At 39.6% G+C, this 19,977-nt stretch overlaps 1 protein-coding gene across 5 annotated transcripts in view; it reads left to right on the forward strand.

The window, feature by feature from the left end:
* Nucleotides 1-19,977, forward strand: part of RALGAPA2 (Ral GTPase activating protein catalytic subunit alpha 2) — a 337,491-nt gene that overhangs the window by 92,091 nt on the left and 225,423 nt on the right. For all 5 annotated transcript variants that reach the window (XM_055265963.2, XM_063634225.1, XM_063634226.1 and 2 more), the window contains exons 11-15: nt 2,073-2,240; nt 3,311-3,448; nt 6,529-6,677; nt 11,625-11,736; nt 17,612-17,849. In XM_055265963.2, the coding sequence (XP_055121938.1) occupies nt 2,073-2,240; nt 3,311-3,448; nt 6,529-6,677; nt 11,625-11,736; nt 17,612-17,849 (805 nt within the window). The remainder of the gene's footprint in view (nt 1-2,072; nt 2,241-3,310; nt 3,449-6,528; nt 6,678-11,624; nt 11,737-17,611; nt 17,850-19,977) is intronic.

Here is a 19,977-nt window from a genome sequence, read left to right on the forward strand (position 1 = left end):
CCCTTCTATCTAAAGGATAAGTTTTAATATTTCCCTTAGCTCAGGTCTCCTGGTAGCAAATTTTCTCATCTGAAAATGTCTGTATTTTGCTTTCATTTTAGAAGTGTTTTATTTCTGAGTGTCAAATTCTACACTGGCAGCCCTCTGCAGACGAATCTTTTGTTGCCTTGTTTCTTGGCTTCCATTATTTCTTTGAGAAGTCATAGAAAGTCATGTGGTTGCTCCTTTGGAGGAAATATGTCTTTTTTCTTCTGGCTGCTTTTAAGATTTTTCTGATTATCTTTGGTTTTCAGCAGTTTTGCCTGTAATATACTTCACATGTATCGTTGTTTTTCTTTGTGATTGTTAAATCTAGGGACTGATATATTTCACCCATTTTGGCTAAATTCTCAGCCATTCTTTCCTCAAATATTGTTTCTTTCCCCCATCTTTTTTTTTCCTTTTTTTTTCTGCATCTCCCATCATTCATTAGATAACCTATTCACTGTATTTTTCTTATCCTCTCTTCTGATTTATCCATTCTTTTATCTCTTCATAGTTCATTCTAGGTATTTTCTTCTGATTTTTCTTCTAGTTTTCTCTTCAGCTATGTCCATTCTGTCCAACTCATATACACTGGGTTTTTGAGTTATTTCATTTTTAAATCCCATTACTTTGGCTTTTGATACCACAATTATCTCGATATTGACATATTGCATGAACCTTTGTTAAAGTGAGTTCTGCCTGTAACTGGATCCTGTGGCATGAACCTTAAGGGCAGTATTAAAACAAGTCCCAGCAACTTGAGACCAAGACCTGAATTTGTGGCTAACTTTGTAACCTTGGAAGAATATCTCTGGTGCTGTAAGCCTCAGTATCCTCATCTGTGACATTAAAGCATCTGAGTATGGGGAACCTCTCCCTCTTGTTCCCCTCAAATATAGAAATAGTCCTTAAAACTGATAAGCGAAAAGCAAATGCATTTCTCCTTTAAATTCTTTAACATTATTGGAATCTTCTCACGTTAAATCAAAATTGTTGTATGGAGATGTATAAGGGAATTCCTTAATGTTAAAAAGTTCTTATAAATAGGCACAATGCCACAACTTTGCCAGAGGCTGTTGTTAACATTGATAGCTGAACTCATTAGTAACCTGATATATTAGAAACCTGATATATATGATATCAAAAAAAATAACAAAAAAGGAAGGAAGGAAGGGAAAGGAAGAAGGACAAAAGCAAAGAAAAGGAAAAAAAAAAAACAGAAACAAAGTCCTGATTTGTAACAGATGCTGACTTCTGTGGTAGAACCACTCCCACCATGGCTGATTCAGGCCAACACCATGACATCAGTGAACATGGAGCTGAGAAGAGGTGGGCACGACTGGTTGCCACTGGCTATACCAGTATGTCCCTTCTAACCTATTTCTGATTTGTTGGGAAAAGGTCGAGGTTGTGCATTATAATTGTGTTTTGTAGCCAATTAAAATATTTCTATAGGTATGATTTGATTTGATTATTTTTGTAGACAAATTATTCAGAATATAAAAGTTATTTTTTTCATTCTTTCTTTTTTTGTTTTTTGGAGACTGAGTCTCGCTCTGTTGCCCAGGCTGGAGTGCCATGGTGCGACCTTGACTCACTGCAACGTCCACCTCCCAGGTTCAAGTGATTCTCTTGCCTCAGCCTCCTGAGTAGCTGGGATTACAGGCACACGCCACCACGCCAAGCTAATTTTTGCATTTTTAGTAGAGATGGGGTTTCACCATGTTGGCCAGGCTGGTCCCAAACTCCTGACCTCGTGATCCACCTGCCTTGGACTCCCAAAGTGTTAGGATTACAGGCGTGAGCCACCACGCCCGGCCTATAAAAGTTATTTTTAACTGCCATTTTTTAGGGCTGTCTTATGAGAATTTCTTTCTGCTGGTAAGTTTGGTGTGCACAAAGATTTGTGGCCCTATGTAGCATATTTATAAGCTGTGTGTTCCAAAGGAAAGTGAAATGGGTGATGGTCATTGGAAATGTCTGTGATGCTGCCCTATACTGATCTGAGTTTGTTTGTAGTTAAAGGAAGTTTTCTCTTTTCCTTTCAGGCATTTTTGTTGCCTTCCTGTGAGATAGCTGTAACAAGAAAAGTAGTTCAAGTGTACAGAAAGTGGATTCTCCAGGACAAACCTGTGTTCATGGAGGAGCCAGATAGAAAAGATGTTGCCCAAGAAGATGCTGAAAAATTAGGATTTTCCGAGACTGATAGCAAGGAGGTAATTTTTTTTACTGGTCTTTTGAGTTGAGGGTAAATATATTTTAGTAAAGTATACTTGCTCAGTCAAGAGTCTTGTCAATGGGACAAAGGCAGGTGGATCTCTTTTTTATCCCATCTGATGCTTCTGAGTTGCTGAGTTCTGTGAGGATCTACCTTAGAGAGTAGCTTCTGTACTCCCATTCTAGATTCGCAGTCATCTCCTGCAACTCTAGCCAGGGCCATCTGCATGTTGCATCTTTGTTAGTCACTGTTGCATCTTTGTGAGTCACTGTTGCAGGAGAGTTGTTTAATAAGCCATCATATTTTACATGTCTGTTTGTGAGACTAAAAAAATCACTGCCTTCTCCTTGACTTGTTTAAATAAATATCTTTTGGAGAAACTAAATTGAGAATGTTTAGGTAAACTTTTCTTGCGCAGTGGCCTGTACCAGAAGCAGCTGGGTGTTACCCCTGTGAAAGGACTAACCAAACAGCAGTGTCCCTCCCCTTTAAGCCTTGCTGAGTGCTGGCCTCCTGGAGGGGCCACTGTCCATGTCAGATAAAGCTATAGGTTGGATAAATCCAAAATGACAGAGTGGAATATCTTCCTGAAACAAAAGAAACTTAAGTGACATTTATATTTCTGGCATACTATTATGAAATTAATTTAAAATGTTTTAAATTTCTCACTAGAGGCATATCACTTTAAAATATCTGTGTTCCATAATTTTAATTTTTCAATATTGGTGAAATCATTTTAATAACTACCATGAGATCTAAATGAATAGGTAAGCAAATTATCATTCATTTTAGAGGTCTCTATTCCATGTTTACTCAGTCATTGGACAAACACAACTCATTCTTTCAGCACATACTAAGTGCTGAGCACTATTTTAGGTGTTGATGGTTGAGTGGGGAGCTCTCTACCTCCTAGAACCTATTTTCATGTGAATCCTGGTGAGTTTAAGGAATTAAATATGCCAACTAAATATAACTTAGTTTATATAATATATTTAATTATATTTATAGTTAAATATAAGTTAAACACGTGCGTCTTCCACTCTGTTAATGGATCATTGTCTTCTGAAGGCCTCGTCTGAAAGTTTTGGTCATAAACGATCTTCCAGTTGGGGACGCACGTACTCCTTCACAAGTGCAATGAGCAGAGGGTGTGTGACAGAGGAGGAAAATACAAATGTGAAAGCCGGCGTCCAGGCTTTGTTGCAGGTATGTGGCTGACCAGGACATGAAGACCCCTCCACTGCCTACAGCTGGAGCCATTTTGTCTTTTTGTTTACTGGGGATAATGTCATATAAAGTATGGTGGTATTTGTAGCCGTCTGTCAGTAAACAATAAACAGCAGTTTAATTAGCTATTACATTCTTATTCTGAGTTTTCTTTCTAATTCCTGCCCACAATTTACAAAAATTTTTTTCTAGTCAAAGAAGACATAAGAAGTGGTTAGTCTTTTTGCGATTATTATATAGTGAATATGAAATGACTGATATTTAAATCTTTAAATTATCTTCCAAACACATATGAGTAGTTAGTTATCTGGGCTCTAATTTGCAAGACAAGCTTGGTGATTATAAAATCTTATAAGTAATATTCCTCTTAAAATTGGCTGTGTTTACAAAGAACAATGACTGATGTAGTTTTTAGATTTGAATGAATATATGAAATAGAACTGACTCCCTTTGGGAACATTTGAAAGAGCAACTTTGGATCATTACTTAACCTCCCCAGAGCTCAGGATTTTACCTCAAAAATGGGAATTGGGAGATTTCCTCTCAGGTCATGTAGCTTGAAGAGTAAGTGAAAATACAGGGTGCCTCTCATTTCCTGCTCACTGCCACCTCGCCCGCCACCCTTCATCCACATTTGGAGATGTGTCACTTAGGCCTCTCATGTAGAGGCCAGGTGTGGAGTCTGGGGAAAGTCTGGGAATAATATACATGTTTCTAATTTTCTGTCATCTGTTTCTTGATAGGATTCATTTTCGTGGTATCTTTTTTTTTTTTAAGTGAATTAGCAGTTTAATATACCATGCTCATGAATTTTCTCACTTTTCATTGAAAACCTGCACATAATTTTGAAGTTAACTTAAAAAAGTTGAGACGATTTCACTTGTGCATTTTAAAGACTTTTGGTGCAGCTCATAAATATGACCTGCGTCCCCATCAGAGAAACACTTGCAGGAGTCCTTGCCCTTTGTCCCTCAGTAGCTCCGTCTTTTAGCTAAGGGGATCTCCAGCAACAGCCTGGGGTGGTTGCAGGTGCCAGTGATCCCCTGGGTTCAAAAGAGTGCTTTTTATTTTCTGAAAGGATGAGTTACATCTACAGTAAGTCCACACTAATGTCATCAGTGGGTTCTTGGAAATGGCGACTTTAAATGAAATGAGTACAGCAGGTCTTTGAGTGACATGGCTTGATTCAACATCATTTCGTTATAATGTTCATGAGAAAAAAAATTTTTTTTGTATCTTGCTTAAAGTCATTTCCAACAACCTATTGATGACATTAAATGAGGACTTACTGTCCTTGCCTGAACTGAGAAAAAGCAATTTCTATTTTATTATATATAGTGCTACAGTTAAAAAAAAAGGATTTACTTTGTATTTAAATAGTTGGTTTTGTTCTTGTATCTAATACCTTAGTCCTTTACTTTGTTTATTAAGAAAAAGGGGCCAAATGGAGGTTTGATAACACAGTAATTTTCTTTCTTTTCTCCGACTGTGTCTCAGATATTCAAGAGATAGTAGTTTTCTATAGTTGCTTTTGACAAATGCACTCTGGACATACTAATTTAGTTTATTTTTACCTTAACTGATACCAGCACATTAATAAGAAATACTCATGCAGTACCTTTGATGTTTTGTAAAAAGTAAAAGTATATAAAGACTCCTTACATGGAAATGTGCAAAAAGTTTTTAATTCATATTCAAGAAGCCAAATACATTGAATTAAAAGGATCTGTGTTGCAATATATCATCTGTGGCATACTTCTTTCAAAAACAGAACCACTGAAACTGCTGTAATCAAAAAGGTCTTTGTTTTTGTTTTTCTTACTCCAAGGCTAGTAAATTCATGACTGAAGTTATCATCATCATCAACTATATTATAGTGCTTATTTAGTGATTTTTCTTAGAAAATTGGGACATAATACCTTTTAATCTTACCTAAGATAACTTTAAAGGCTGTGAATATTTTAGTTCATCCACTTGACTTTTGATGTTAATTTTAATTTGGTCAGATTGTACATTTATTTTGATATAACACTTTAAAGAATTTTATTTATAAATGAGCTAGAGAAGCTCCGTCATGCTTTGAGTTTGTGTTGTTGAACACAAAGGAGATCTAAGAGACAGTATACCTCTAGGTAGATAGAGCAGGTCCGTCCTCATACCAAATTGACAACTCGGAATATCTGCAGATGATGGGACACTGGTGTCAACTGTGTAAATGGTAACACACCATTATTTTGCTGTAGTGACTCGAAGCAGTAATAGTATATGATATCCTGGATCAGTGCTTCTCACATTTTTCTGCTGCGATACCCCTGATGGTAGAGAACAGTGAACTTGTATGCTAAAGGTCTGAGGCAGAGGGTAGAGTAGTTGGCTGATTATCTGAATTGTTTTTGAAATCTCAGCTTTTAATCTTAAGAATTCACTTAGATTTTGTACGCTACTGCATAATGTATCTTTCATATTTAAAAAAATAGCCGCCTTGAAGGTGTGTGATGTCGATGGCTTCGTCTGTTTCTGGACACATCACAGCTCCTTGAGGTTCTTACCTCTGTTGAGTGGTGCTGTCCATGCTTCTGTCAGCAAGGAGTTCATGTGCTGGGAGACTCAATAAGAATCACATAGTTCTGTCTGACCACTGTCTGGCCATCTATCCTCTACTCCTCCCATTTCCCGCCTAAAGTTTCTCACTCATATGCAACGATCCTACTTTTTTCTCTTGTTTTCCTTTTTTTTGTTGAGGGGTTGTTGAAAAGTCTTCAAAAGCTTTTCTGACTCATAAAATTTCTGTAGTTGCAATATTAATATGTAATAGTGATTTTTTTCTTTTCCCCTAGGGAAAGGATTTTCAGGTGGCTCAGTATTTAAGTGATTCTAAAAGGTGAACTAAAACAAAATTTTGAATATGTGTTGGTACCACTTGCCTTATTGAAATAGAATCTTTTGGAAATAACTGAAAAATGATTTCATTGGTAGAGTGAAATTAATACCTTTAAGCAAAATTTATTCAAATGTTTATGTTCAGTTATATTTTCTAATGTAAAATTCTTGATTTTAAGGTATTTTTGACGAACTCTGCAAATGTCTTTTTGTTGGAACCATGTGCTGAAGTTCCTGTGCTCTTGAAAGAACAAGTTGATGCTTGTAAAGCTGTTTTGATTATTTTTAGGCGCATGATAATGGAGCTTACAATGAATAAAAAGACATGGTAAGTTTATATCAAATTAATTAGTATTGTAAAACAGATGTTTCTGTTTTTCAACATAATTAAAATGTTAAGGCTTGCATTTATTTAATGTTTTTACAAACTTAACAACAAAATGTCTTTGGAACAGTTTCTGTGAATTATGAAGGTAGTTACCCAGTACTTTGATAGATCAATTATTTTCATTATATTTTTAAAAAATGTTCTTGAACAATAAGTATTTTACTTAATAGTGGATTTTTCCTTTTAAACGTTCATCAAACATAGTTTTGTGGAAAAGCAGCAACTGGTGTTTTATAATACTCATCATAAGCTCAGGAGAGTTTGTTAATTGCCCTGAAATGCTGTCAACTGATTTTTATTGCATCTAACTTGATGTTTTAAATTCATTTTGGAAAAACAGTTATTTTAAATGATAAATTATCAGAGACTAAATACATAGTGCAGTCAGCAATCTGTTCCTGTCATTAAAACTACATTTTTTCCTTTTCATCTTTGTTTTTGTTTGATGTTTTTATTTATAATGTCCCTACAGGTAAACAATGCATTAGATTTTTTTTTTCCTGCTCTTCTCTTTTTTTCCTGCTCTTCTCTTATTTGAGTTATGAGCCAGGTGCGGTAGCTCACGCCTGTAATCCCAGCACTTTGGGAGGCCGAGGTGGGTGGATCATCTGAGGTCAGGAGTTCGAGACCAGCCTGCCTAACATGGTGAAACCCCATCTCTGCTAAAAGTACAAAAAATTAGCCAGGTGTGGTGGCACTTGCCTGTGATCCCACCTACTCGGGAGGCTGAGACAGGAGAATTGCTTGAACCCGGAAGGCGGAGGTTGCAGTGAGATTGTGCCACTGACCTCCAGCCTGGGCGACAGAGTGAGACTCTTGTCTGGAAGAAAAAAAAAAAAAGTCCTCACGTTACTCCATCTGATGAGGTATTTTCAGTGATGCTCAGCAACAGACCAGAAAGCCTCAGAGTCACTTTCCATTTCTTCCTCTTCTCCTCATGTGTCATCAGCCTCTCGCTTCTGCCTTTAAAATGTTCCTCAAGCCTGTCCTTTGTGTGTTCCCTCTCATTCCACTGCCACCCTTGTGCAATCAAGCTGCCCACCCAGCTGTGGTCAGCATCCCCCTAGGTGATCTTCTGTCTTGGTTATCAGTCCTTGGAGGCCCTGCAGACCAGTGGCACCTTTCCTACCTGAAACCAGAGGGATCCTCTGCCCATGCCTGTATTCTGGAGGCCCTTGAGTCAGCAGGAAAGGGGCTTTGGAAAGTGCAGTTGGTAGGAAACCATGGACACGAGGCAGGTCTGATCAGAAAGGAACTGCAGGCCACCAAGTCCAATTCTTGTTCTTCAAAGATGAGGGAAGGGTGGACTCAAGAATCTTGGTGTGCAGAAAGTTCACAAGTACAGAAACCACAGGCATCAAAATGATACTATGATGTAGATTCCAACGTCATCTTTCCCAGACTTCTAAACTTAGCACTATTTGCCAAGTTAAACCATTGTTAAAACTGAAAATATTACAGTGATGCACAATATGATGTAAACAAAGTTAAATTCCACTTCAGTAATATTGACAGTAATGAGAAATGCTGGTATATGCTTTCAACTGAAATATCTGTTCCTGAATACCATAGTTTTATCAACATCATTTTTAATGTTTTTTTCCTTTGAAAACTCCCTGAGTTTTGTATACTACTATATCAGTAGTTTTTTGATATTTTTGATAATCTTTTTATTTTGATGAAAATTCTAGGAAATAAAATTAAGCAATTCTGTTCTTTTTTTTTTACTAATTCATAGATTCATAGGTGAAAGTATAGAAAAGAAAAATTGTGGAAATCGATGAAAATAGTTAATGGAAAAATGGTCAATAGAGCATAGAAAAGAGTGTGAGCAGTTTCTGTAACAGATTTTCTTGTGTATTTAAGTATCAGATAATCCTTTGCCTCCCATCCCTCCTTTCCTTCCTCACTCCTTCTTCTCCCCTCTCTGCTTACCTCCTTTTCTTCTATCTAATAAATAACTATCGAGCTTCTACTGTGAGAATATAGTGGCGAACTATGTAGACAAGATCCCTGCCCTCATGAGGTTACATCCTCATAGGACTGAGAGACATTAAAAACCTAGAAAACAATTTCAGAGAGTCCAAAGTACTGAGAACAGTGAAGGTTGCAAAGAGGAAAGAGTCCTGAATTGGGTGTGTGTTGCTTGGCATGGACGGATGGGGAGTTTTTTCCATCAGCTGTCAGAGAAGGCCTTTCTGAGCAGAGCCCTGAGTGAAGGGAAGGAGGAGCCTTGGGGAAGTCTAAGGGAAGGGCATTCCTGGTAGAAAGAGCAGCAGGTGCAAAAGTCCTGATGGGAGAAAAGGTGAAAGAAAAGTGGCTTGTTTAAGGAAGGACAAGATGATGGCCAATGTGGTGGAGTGGATGGAGTGAGAGGGAGAGTGAGAGGGGAGGAGGCAGGGGGCAGGCCAGGGCCAGGTTGCTCAGGGCCCTGCAGACCAAAGGAAGGACACCAGCTACCTCCCTGTGTGTCTGCAAGCTTGTGACATAATATAATTTATGCCTCTGAGAGGCCCCTCTGGCTGCTAGAGAACATGCAGTGCAGTGCCATAGATGATGGTGGCTGAGACAAGGGCTATAGCCAGGGAACTGTAAGAAATGATCCTGAAATAGGGAATAACTGGTATGTAAATGAGTTGAAATACCACCTGTATGAGGAGATAGAGATCAGGTAAATAAGAATGTAGGAAAACCCTCACTCCTGTGTTGGACCCAAGGATAGCACACATGCCTGATTCCATGTGCTCCAACAGAAGTTTATTACATTCTTTGAGCAGTTCTCCTTGGAGAAGTCAGTGCTTCACAAAATAGAAAGAACAAGCAGTTGTCAAAACTGGCAGCTTTGGCAGGTTGTGAATCTTTCTACTGTAAGGAAAGATTTTTCCAAACCATAGTTTTTCCACCCTTGTTTTCTTCCAGAAGACTCTGCATGCCTTTCTAAGCTTTCATAGGTTCAGAAATCAAATTAACTATGTTTTTGTCAGTCATGGCTTTGATCACATTTGTGGCTTTTGATAGCAGTTGCCATGATCAAGGCTTTACTTGAAACTTACGATGTCTGTTGTTCTCATCACATTCTCATGATAGATCTGTAACTAGCTGTGTGTAAGGGATTGTTTTTCGTTGTCTTATGCATCATGTAACATGAATGGGCTGTGGTGATACTAGGTGCTGCCCTCCTCTGCCCTGGCGACAGGGGCCTGGATGCCCTGAATGTGGTGAGCGACAAGCTGTCCCCAGCACTGTGCCATTGCTTCTCCCAGTTCTCTTCAAAGTCACCATCTTGCTTCATGCGTGTGTGCCCAGAAGATAGCCCTTCCTCTTCTGTGCTTCCAGGATCCATAGGCAGGGAATAGGAATACATGGACAAGTAGCATGGAGTGCAGTGAGAATGTATACCAACAGATGACCCTGGGGACCAAAATCAAATGGGGCCAGCTACAAAGAGGGCAGGAAATCCCCACAGGTGATTTTACTGTGAGGAATTTTATGAGGTTCAGCATCATATATTATTAGGAGAAAATGCTGTTCTGATATGCAGAGATATGAGAAAAGTATACGGGAACTATGATTTAGAGATCTTATCTGATTACTTTGTCCTATTCTCAGTTTTATTACTAAAGAGCAGTAAAGCCAAGGAGAAAGTAGTAAAGATTAGATGAATGGTTAGCATGTGAAACCTGAAAGGAACCAGAGTGATTTCCCTCGAGGAACAAATGCACTTCTCTTACATGTGAAAGATGATGTGTTCTGTGTTCCCATAGAATCTAGGGAAAGAGGCTGGGCGCGGTGGCTCACGCTTGTAATCCCAGCACTTTGGGAGGCCGAGGCGGGCGGATCACGAGGTCAGGAGATCGAGACCACGGTGAAACCCCGTCTCTACTAAAAATACAAAAAATTAGCCGGGCGCGGTGGCGGGCGCCTGTAGTCCCAGCTACTCGGAGAGGCTGAGGCAGGAGAATGGCGTGAACCCGGGAGGCGGAGCTTGCAGTGAGCTGAGATTGCGCCACTGCACTCCAGCCTGGGCAACAGAGCGAGACTCCGTCTCAAAAAAAAAAAAAAAAAAAAAAAAAAAAGAATCTAGGGAAAGAAAAAGTGAGCAGATACTCTGATATGAGCAATATAACTTAGGTGTAAGAAAGAAAAATGTCTTTTGGCTGTTCTGAAGAACTTACTATTGTAATTAGCAGTGTTATGTTGTCTATACTGTCTTATAGTCTTCAAAGTCCTTTTACATAAACCTTCTGTGAGAGACTATGAAAAATGCTGGCAGTTGGAACTGAGCTGCAGTGATGGCATTTGTCTCAGTTGTGCCCTGTAGCGCAGAGTCAGGATCTTCCAGGCATGAGCACTGTGCCTGTAAGTGTCCTGTAATGCAAACCCTCCTGCCTGTGAGAGTACCGTGGCATTCCACCTTACCAAGATACTGTGTGTGTCGCCAAAATAAAGGCCAGAAAGTCAGCTTCACTTCCTGTTGCAATGAGAGGGAGACCTTACAGGTTAAGTAAAACAGTGGATAGCAAAATTAAAGAGTGCTGCATACATTCCAGTAGGTTTTCACTGAGTACCTTTAAGCTGCTGGCACAGTTGGAGAAGAAGATCTTGCCTCTCTTTTTGCAAGGGGAGAAAATCAAGCTGGAATGATATGTTTTATCCTGCCTGTTTGTGTGGACATGGGAGGCATGTTTTTAAAACTGTTGTAACATAAGGGAGCTTATTTTGGTAAAATATGGTATTCATTATGTAATTGGCATCTGGACTTTAACAGTTTCGAGTAATACATAATTATCAATGTTGCTGAATTCTTAAGAGAATTTCTGGTACCTATAAATTAAAGTGCTTTGGAGACATGATTATTAATATGAGCTTTTATTTTGGGTGGCCCAGGGAACAGATGTTGCAAATACTACTCAGGATAACAGAAGCTGTCATGCAGAAGCCAAAGGATAAACAAATAAAGGACTTGTTTGCCCAGAGCTTGGCAGGGTTACTATTTAGGGTAAGTCTTTTTTATTTAAACACTGCAAATGCAAGAAGTGAATCAGATTTTATAGCAAACTAGTTTTAATTGTTGAGAATTTTAAGAATAATATTAAATATAAATTGCTAGAAATTTTTCTTCTTAGCTTTGTCCTGAAGGTTATGATCTATTCTTTACAATTAGTGCTGGGCTTTTAGGCTTTTCTCCCTCTCTGCCACCTACTTCCTCTTTTGATTTGCTCAAGGGTGATAGGAATTAGGAAGCTCTGATGGCCTTGGTGGAAGGCTAGGTAGATTTGGAGAGGTAAAGGATGAAGGAAAGTATGGGAATGGGATAAAAATTTGAGAGCCATCAGTGTGTTGGGCAATTGTATTTAAAGCCACAGGATGGGCTTAGCTGGAGAGGACAATGTCCACAGGTGATGGGAGAGATGCTGAGAAAGGGTGGCCAGTGAGCGAGGAGGAAAACCAGGGGAGTGTATGTCCTGGGTGCCTGGGGATGAGTATTGGGTAGGAGGAGAGCAGCCAGTTGACCATGGGCTTTGACAGGTGTAGTTGGCTGAGAATGTTCTATGGGATGAGGCCCACCTGGAGTAGATGGAGGAGAAAATGAGACCTGGGCAGTGGAAGTTGCAAGCATAGTTAAGGCTTTGCAGAGTTCTTGATGTGGAAAGGAAGAGGAAAAGGGGAGCTAGCTGAAGTCGGTGGCATACATGCTGGGCGAGGTTTAAGGGGGGTAGTACTAAAGTATGTTTGCTCACCAGTGGAAGGTCCAGTGAGGGAGGACAATATGGTCTTGGGGAGACAGAGGATAAGTGAAGTCCCAGATATGGTGGAGGGCTGGGCAGGTCTTTGGTGCGAGCAGAGAGCCAAAGAGATGCCTGTGCTTCTTGCATCTTATGTGGTGAGCAGGCGAAGACCAAGAGCAGGCTGATACCTGGTGAGCTGCCTGGGGAACAGGATGTGCCAGAGGGTCCTGAACATGGCAGCCTACTGTGATGTTGCTAATATTTATGAGGACCTTAGAGTTTATGAAGCATTATTGAAAGTGAACAGTGTGAAAGAGCTCTGGAAAAATGCTGTTCTACATAAATAAAGGTATTAGTACAGTGGATAGACTTGACTTTGGATAATTACATAGGTGATAGTTGTGGGGAGGAGAAATTAACTTCCCTCCTCAGTTGACCTGAAGGTGGTTTTGGAGGATATATGTTAAAAGCATATCTAGAATATAGGTAGGACATGTAGGTAAAAGTGACAAAAAGAGAAATTATTTCTTTAAAGCTAAATATTGCCGTTGTAACACAAGATAACTGAATTTTGAATAACTTAATATGAGTCAATGCTCTTGGCTTGATAAAAAATGTATGAGAGGCTATTGAAATAATTGGCCTCCTGAATATTAGAATTGCTTTTACTCTGATTGCCTTGCCTAGTATATTGGATGTGTGAAGTGGCCCTAAACATTCTTTTGCATGTGTCCAGCTTTGCTCTGCTGATGCCTGGAGGTGGTACTGACCACTGCTTTGCTGCCTGCCTGGACATATGGACACTGCACACTTTGCTTTCTCAGCAAAGCGTCTCACTGTTGGCACCCTTTCGAGCTCCCCATCCTCTACCTGGGCTGCCAAGTGGGCATGAGCTGAAGCCAGTCTCACGCTGGCAGGTGCTTGGGCCTTATTCCCACCAATTGCCTGGCTCTGCATCTGTTTTGTGTGTTGGAATTAGAGAACCTGTCACAGAATTAAACAAGTATCTATTCTGGGGTTCGGGTTTTTTTGTTTTGTTTTGTTTTTGGTTGGTTGGTTTTGGTCTTTGGGGAAAAAAAAACTCCCCCCATGAATGGAGAAAACCTTGTCAGATATTACTTCCCTCCTCAGTTGACCTGACTTCCCTGAAACTTAGTTTTGAGTTCATGATTATGAATGATTTTGATGTTGTTATTATTTTGGCAGTGGTTAGGTAGATCGAGAAGGATGCTTAAATTAAGAACTAACCATAAGGCTGGGCATGGTGGCTTACACTTGTAATCCTAGCACTTTGGGAGGCTGAGGCAGGAGGATTGCTTGAGCCTATGAATTCAAAACCAGCCTGGGCAATAGAGTGAGACCCCTGTCTCTACAAAAAATTTTTTAAAAATTAGCTGGCCATAGTGGCATGCACCTGAAGTTTCAGTTACTTGGGAGCTGAGGTGGGAAGATTGGTTGAACACGGGAGGTTGAGGCTGTAAGCAAGCTATGATTGCACCACTGTACTGCAGCCTGGTCAAAAGAGCAAGACCGTGTCTCAAAAAAAAAAAAAAAAAAAAAAAAAAAACCTACCATAAAAAATAGTGAAGAGAGGATGAGCTTTTTGGCGTTAGGTAGATTGTGTTTCTGATCTCAGCTCTGCTACTCCCTGGCTATGTGGCCTTGAGCACATGACTTTAGCTTTCTGAGTGTCTTCCCTAATCTGTCACAATCAGGAAAGGACTTCTTCCTACCCTGCAGGGTTGTCATGAGAATCAGAGTGGGCCCATTGGGATTTGTGATCATCTGTTGACCTCCCATGTTCTTATGTGAGATGCAAGAGGCAAGAATACTAAGGGTCTGGACTTACCAGGCAGGCTGTCTATTGGGCATCATCTTGGTCCCACACTGCCGTTAAAACGTGCTAAGTAGTATTCATTTGATCATGTGGACTGTCTAAAATGGCTAGACACTTGATTTTTTTTTTGAAAAATTGAGAACAGGGAGATTGTTAAAAGGGACAGGATATTTTTAAGTTTTTATTACCCTTTTTATCTTTTTCTAGTTCTTCTAGTATTTGTTTTTTTTTTCTGTCAGTAGATAACCTGGGCCACCGAATTTTCTTTAAGTGATGATTGAATTTGACTTAGTTTTAAATATTTACCAAATAATGATGATTGCCTTATTGCCTTAAGTGATGCTTTAATTTATTATCAGTGCTAAATATGACCTTATGCTTGAAGCCCTGATGGTATATCAGGAAACTATGGTCCTGCTCTTTGTAATATGAGCCATTACTTTAAAGTTATGCAGTCCTCTTAATGTGTTGGTAGAGTGAAGTAGGAAGTGGTTGGTTAGCAAATGTTCATAAGAACAGGAGTGATTTATTAGTTAAGGTGTTTTTAAAATACATCTTGTGTGCCAAAATGTATCTGATAAAACATCCAATTTCAGTACTGAAGGAACCTTGGAGAAGCTCTTATGCACCTCTTATTTGTAATGAGAAATGTGACTACAGAAAGGCCAAGTGACTTTCCTAGGTCACAAACCAGGGTAGTCCAGGCTGTTTGTTACCCTCTTCCTTTTAGAAAATGGTAATTGATTAAAAAGACACCCTGCCTTCATGTCCACAGGTGCCACCACTCATCACCCAACTGTATTTTACCATTTTGCTCTGTGCAAGTGTTGTCAGTTGTGAATTATGATGATAATTCAACAGGTCTGCATACATGTTTGTAATACTTGCTAAGTTGATTTTGTAAGCTGCAAGAAGACATTCTGTGCTTGTTTCATAATTAGTCAATAAAGTGAAGCCATTATAAGATCCCCAGTATAAAGCATCTCATTACACCAAGACATCTGCTTTTATCCATGAAGTTGGCACTATATCCAAATGTGAGTCTGAGTCCTAATAACATTATCAGTCTCTACTTTCTTCTCTTACTTGGCTCAGATTATACTTATTTATCTAATATTTATTAATTTTTTTGTCTATAGGTACTTTATGGCAATAGCCTCAAATTCATCTTGAAAGCAGGGGTATAAAAATTAATAGAAGATGGCATTTTAGTCATAATAAAAATATTTAATAAAGATAATAAAATTATTTTATTTTCTTTCATATTTTTAGTTTTACCAAATTCATACATGTTAGAATCAGACTTTAAATATAAGTGGTTAATATCTTGTTTTTTATATAATTAACTACTTTAGTCCTACTTTAACATTTTTATTTTCTTAAAAAGTGGTAAACACAAATTGAAACAGAAAACCGATGTATTACAGAAGGACCACTTTAAATAAGATTTTCCAGGTGGTCAGAATAGGCCTGTCTGATTTTATAGACTGATTTCTGTTTATCAAAGTTTTCCTGTGTCTATGTTAAAGAATAAATTCCATTAAAAAATCTATATATAATTTGGGGAAAACAATTAAGAAGTGAACTCACCTACGCAAAGAAGAATTCCTGACAAGAGTGGGAGCCTGTTTGCATCTGGGTTGGGCCAATGCAAATGCAAGCTGGCATCTTAACAAGTGCATTTCTCTTTGACACCAGACTATAGGACTTACACAGACTTTGGGTATAAGGATTCCTTTTCACAAGGCTTAGGAAAGCATTTGTGGCTCATTTGAGAAGGACTTGGCTATGTAGAGGCACTTCTTTCAGGGAAGATATATTTGGATTTGAATTTTAAAGGATGGTGAATATTTTGGCAGAGGTAAGGAATGGGGCAATTTTATGGGAAGGAAATATCCAGCATATAGGCAGAATTGTCTCATAGGGCTGTCCAGGTGACCAGTTGTAGTGCTGTGGACTATAAGACCGGGAGCAGACACTGATAAGTGAATAGACTATGAAGGAAAGGTGTGATAGGTGCATTGATTGGGGGGGAAAATGCAGGGACCTGGAGGACACTTCCTGGAGGCTGGGAGGTGGTGGTGGGGAGATAGTCAGGGATACCTTCTTGGAGGAAGTGATGCACAAATTTTGACCTGAGAAATGAGGGGGAGTTATACAGAAACAAAAAGGAGAAAAGAGAGGGAAGGAAGAGTATGTGCAAAGGCCAGATGCAGGAGCGAGCAGGTGAAGGAACTGAGAGAATGTCAGTGGAAGAAATTGAATACCTTTTACTATTATGCTGGGTGATAGGTGCCTGAGGGTTGTGTAAGTAGCACTGTCTAGTACCTAGGTAGATAGATCAGGAAACCAGTAGAGAGGTCTAAGCTGGACATGAAGATTCCGAAGTCAGCAGCACACAGGGGATAACTGGAGCCATGGGAATGGAGCCAAAATCCTGGCAGAAGGTGGAAGTGGCCTCAGAAAGGGGAGAGCCAGAGCAGTCTTTTGCTTGGGGGATGAGGAAGTGGAGATGGAGTGGGTGTGGAACATTCTTTCAAGAAGTTTGGCTGTGAAAGTGGAAGGAAAAGGGCTGTAGCCAGACAGGGGAATCTGGGTTCAAGGGAATTTTTTCTTTTCAGATGAGGAAGAACTTGGAGCATATTTAAATGCTGAAGAGAAAGAGCTGGGGATTTGGGGTTGGCTGGAGATTAAAGGAGAGGGGTAGTTAAGAGAGGCATGAAGACTCCAAGGAAGGGGTCCAGAGTGTAAGGGGGCACCGGGGTAGCAGAGTGGGGCTCCTCTTGGAGTTCAACCCACAGGTGGAGGAGGAGCTGGGTGGATGTGGGCAAGAATGTGAGTCCATGGGCAGAGGTTGAGGGGAGTCTCATTGAATGGGTTCTGTTTCTTGTGAAGTCTACAGTGAATCCATCTGCTCAAAGTCAGGGAGGATTTGGTGGGCTGGAGGTTTTCCTGTAGGAGGTTTGAAGTAGCCACTGTGGATGGTAGGAAAAGAGCAGTCTCAGGAAGCAGAGTCGTCACAGTGCGGAGGGCTTTGTCTTTTCCCTGATTATAGCCAGGGCCAGCTGCAGACACTAGAACAATATTGAATCAGTAACTTTGTTCATAATGAAAACTAACTTCCCAATAGCTTAAATTTTGATTATAGTTGGTCAAATGAATTTTGAGAATTAAAAGAAAAACAGCTTACAAAAGTACTTTTTATTTTAAAATTTGTGTTATTAATAGTAATTTAAAACATTTTGTTAAAAAGTATGCTTCTTCCAAATGAAGATGTATGAATTCTCTTGTTGGTTGGTTGGTTTTAGACGCTCATGGTGGCTTGGATCCGAGCAAACCTCTGTGTGTACATTTCTCGAGAGCTCTGGGATGACTTTCTCGGTGTGCTATCCTCCCTCACGGAATGGGAGGAACTTATAAATGAGTGGGCCAACATTATGGACTCGTTGACAGCAGTGCTTGCAAGAACCGTTTATGGAGTTGAGATGACAAACCTACCTCTGGATAAATTAAGTGAACAAAAGGAAAAGAAGCAGCGAGGCAAAGGTATTTCCACTCTTCCAGGTTAACAGCAGATGTCTAGGACTGGGGACGAGTGTGTATTTGTATGACTAAGCAATTAATGCATGAAATTTTATAATGAACTGAACCAACTACACAGTGTCTTCTTAATAGTGGCATTAATTTATGTCTCATATCATTTTGTTCCCTTAATGAGATGGTGAATTTCTGAGGAAGCTATGCAAGAAGGAAGATGCAAGGAAGGTAGTAGTAATAGTAGTGATAACTAACAGTAATAATAATGGCTATTACATTGTACATATTATCTCTTTTTACCTTCATAGTAACCTAGTGAACTGTAGATACTTGTATTATACCCATATCACAGACAAAGAAACTGAAGTACAGAGACTTTGCAGGGATGTCCAATCCTTTGGCTTCCTCAGGCCACATTGGAAGAATTGTCTTGGGCCACACATAAAATACAATAAAACTAACGATAGCTGATGAGCTAAAACAAAAAAAAATCGCAAAAAAAAAATCTCGTAATGTTTTAAGAAAGTTTACGAATTTGTGTTGGTCTGCACTCAAAGCCATTCTTGGCTGCACGTGGCCCATGGGTCACGGGTTGGACAAGGTTGCCTTACAGTGATTGACTCATCTAAGGCCACATAGTTAAGAAGTGTTTAGAAATCAAAGCTGGATAAATACAACTCAAGATGTCACACTATTAAGGTGCATTCTGCAGCCTCTCTAGGAAACGTGGAGAAATTCTGAATGCTTCAGATGGGAGCTATTTTGGCTTTGTTGTATTTCTGGGTAAAAGTTGTTTTGGGACTGAGAACCTCAAATGAAAGTTATGTTTTCAAGGTAGAAAACATCAGTGGTAGTTTCTATTAGGAATGACAATTTGGCATCCCCTTAATTACCATTCTTAAGGATGTGGCATGGTCCTTGGATTAATTCACTTGTACTACACCTTACTCTGTAAAGATTTGAGGCAGCTCGTAGAAAGGCATATAGTACAGTAGATCAAATACAAAATAGGGTCAAAATGAGTGAGGTTGCAGGGAACTGCCCTTGTGATTAAAATGCCAAAATACATGCCATAGAGCCTCGTGGGCTTGCTGGGGAGATGGAAACGTCAAACATTGGATTTGATTTTGGTCTTTGCAGGGTTACATCAAATAGAGAGTCACAGAGCACATAGGGTAAAAACAATTCAATCACTTAGGCGATGCTTGGCTTTTATTAGGTCCTCCTGAGACTTGGGAGGAATTTTTCCTTCAAAGCCTCATAAAGGGTACACATTGCTTATTGTGTAGACTACCCTTTAATAATACCAGCCTTATTATAGACAATATCAGTGTGCGTTTGCCATGTGACAAATCACCCCAAAACTTATGGCTTAAAATAACCACTTATTTATCTTGATTTCATGAGTTGGCAATTTGGGTTGGACTCAGCCAGTCAGTTCTTCTGCTGGTCTTTGCGTCTGTGTTTGCAGTCAGCCACGCTGTGAAATAGTCAGCTAGGCAGCTCTACTTGTAGGGGTTGGCTGGCTGTCAGCTGGGGCAATGAGGTGTGACTGGGCCACGTGTTTCTGCAGCCAGAGGCTAGCTCAGGCTTGTTCACCAAGTGGCTTAGAGTTTCAGGGGCAGTAAGAGGGTAAGCTCAAATTTTCAAGTGCATTTCAAGTCTCTGCTTGTTCAGTTTTGCTACCAAGTAAGTCACATGATGAAGCCTAATGTCATTATGGGAGAGAACAACAGAGGATGTGGATACAGGGAGGTGTAAACCAGTTACAGTGGTTAGTAAACCATATACATGTATAATAAATGTGATGGATTCTTATATCTTCACTGAAATCTGAGAATGGCTTGCCAAAGCACTAATTAATAAAAGCAAGTTAGTAAGAAGCCAAAATAAAGTAGTTGAAGTACATGGCAATCCAGTGGAACAGTTTAATCCCAATGTAGATTTAGACTGTCTAATGCAATGATTTTCTAACACTTTTAACAGATCCATTTTTCTCCCCAGTTGAAGGTATACACAACCCCTTTCTAAAGAAATAGACTGGAGATTTGGGATTGAAGTAGGGGCAGGGAGCCAAGAGCCTGGGCCCTTGGCATCCATCTAGTCCTCTCTAACAGCTCTGAGGACCTCTGTGTAA

Source organism: Symphalangus syndactylus, chromosome 24 (assembly GCF_028878055.3).
Source record: "Symphalangus syndactylus isolate Jambi chromosome 24, NHGRI_mSymSyn1-v2.1_pri, whole genome shotgun sequence".
NCBI lineage: Eukaryota > Metazoa > Chordata > Mammalia > Primates > Hylobatidae > Symphalangus > Symphalangus syndactylus.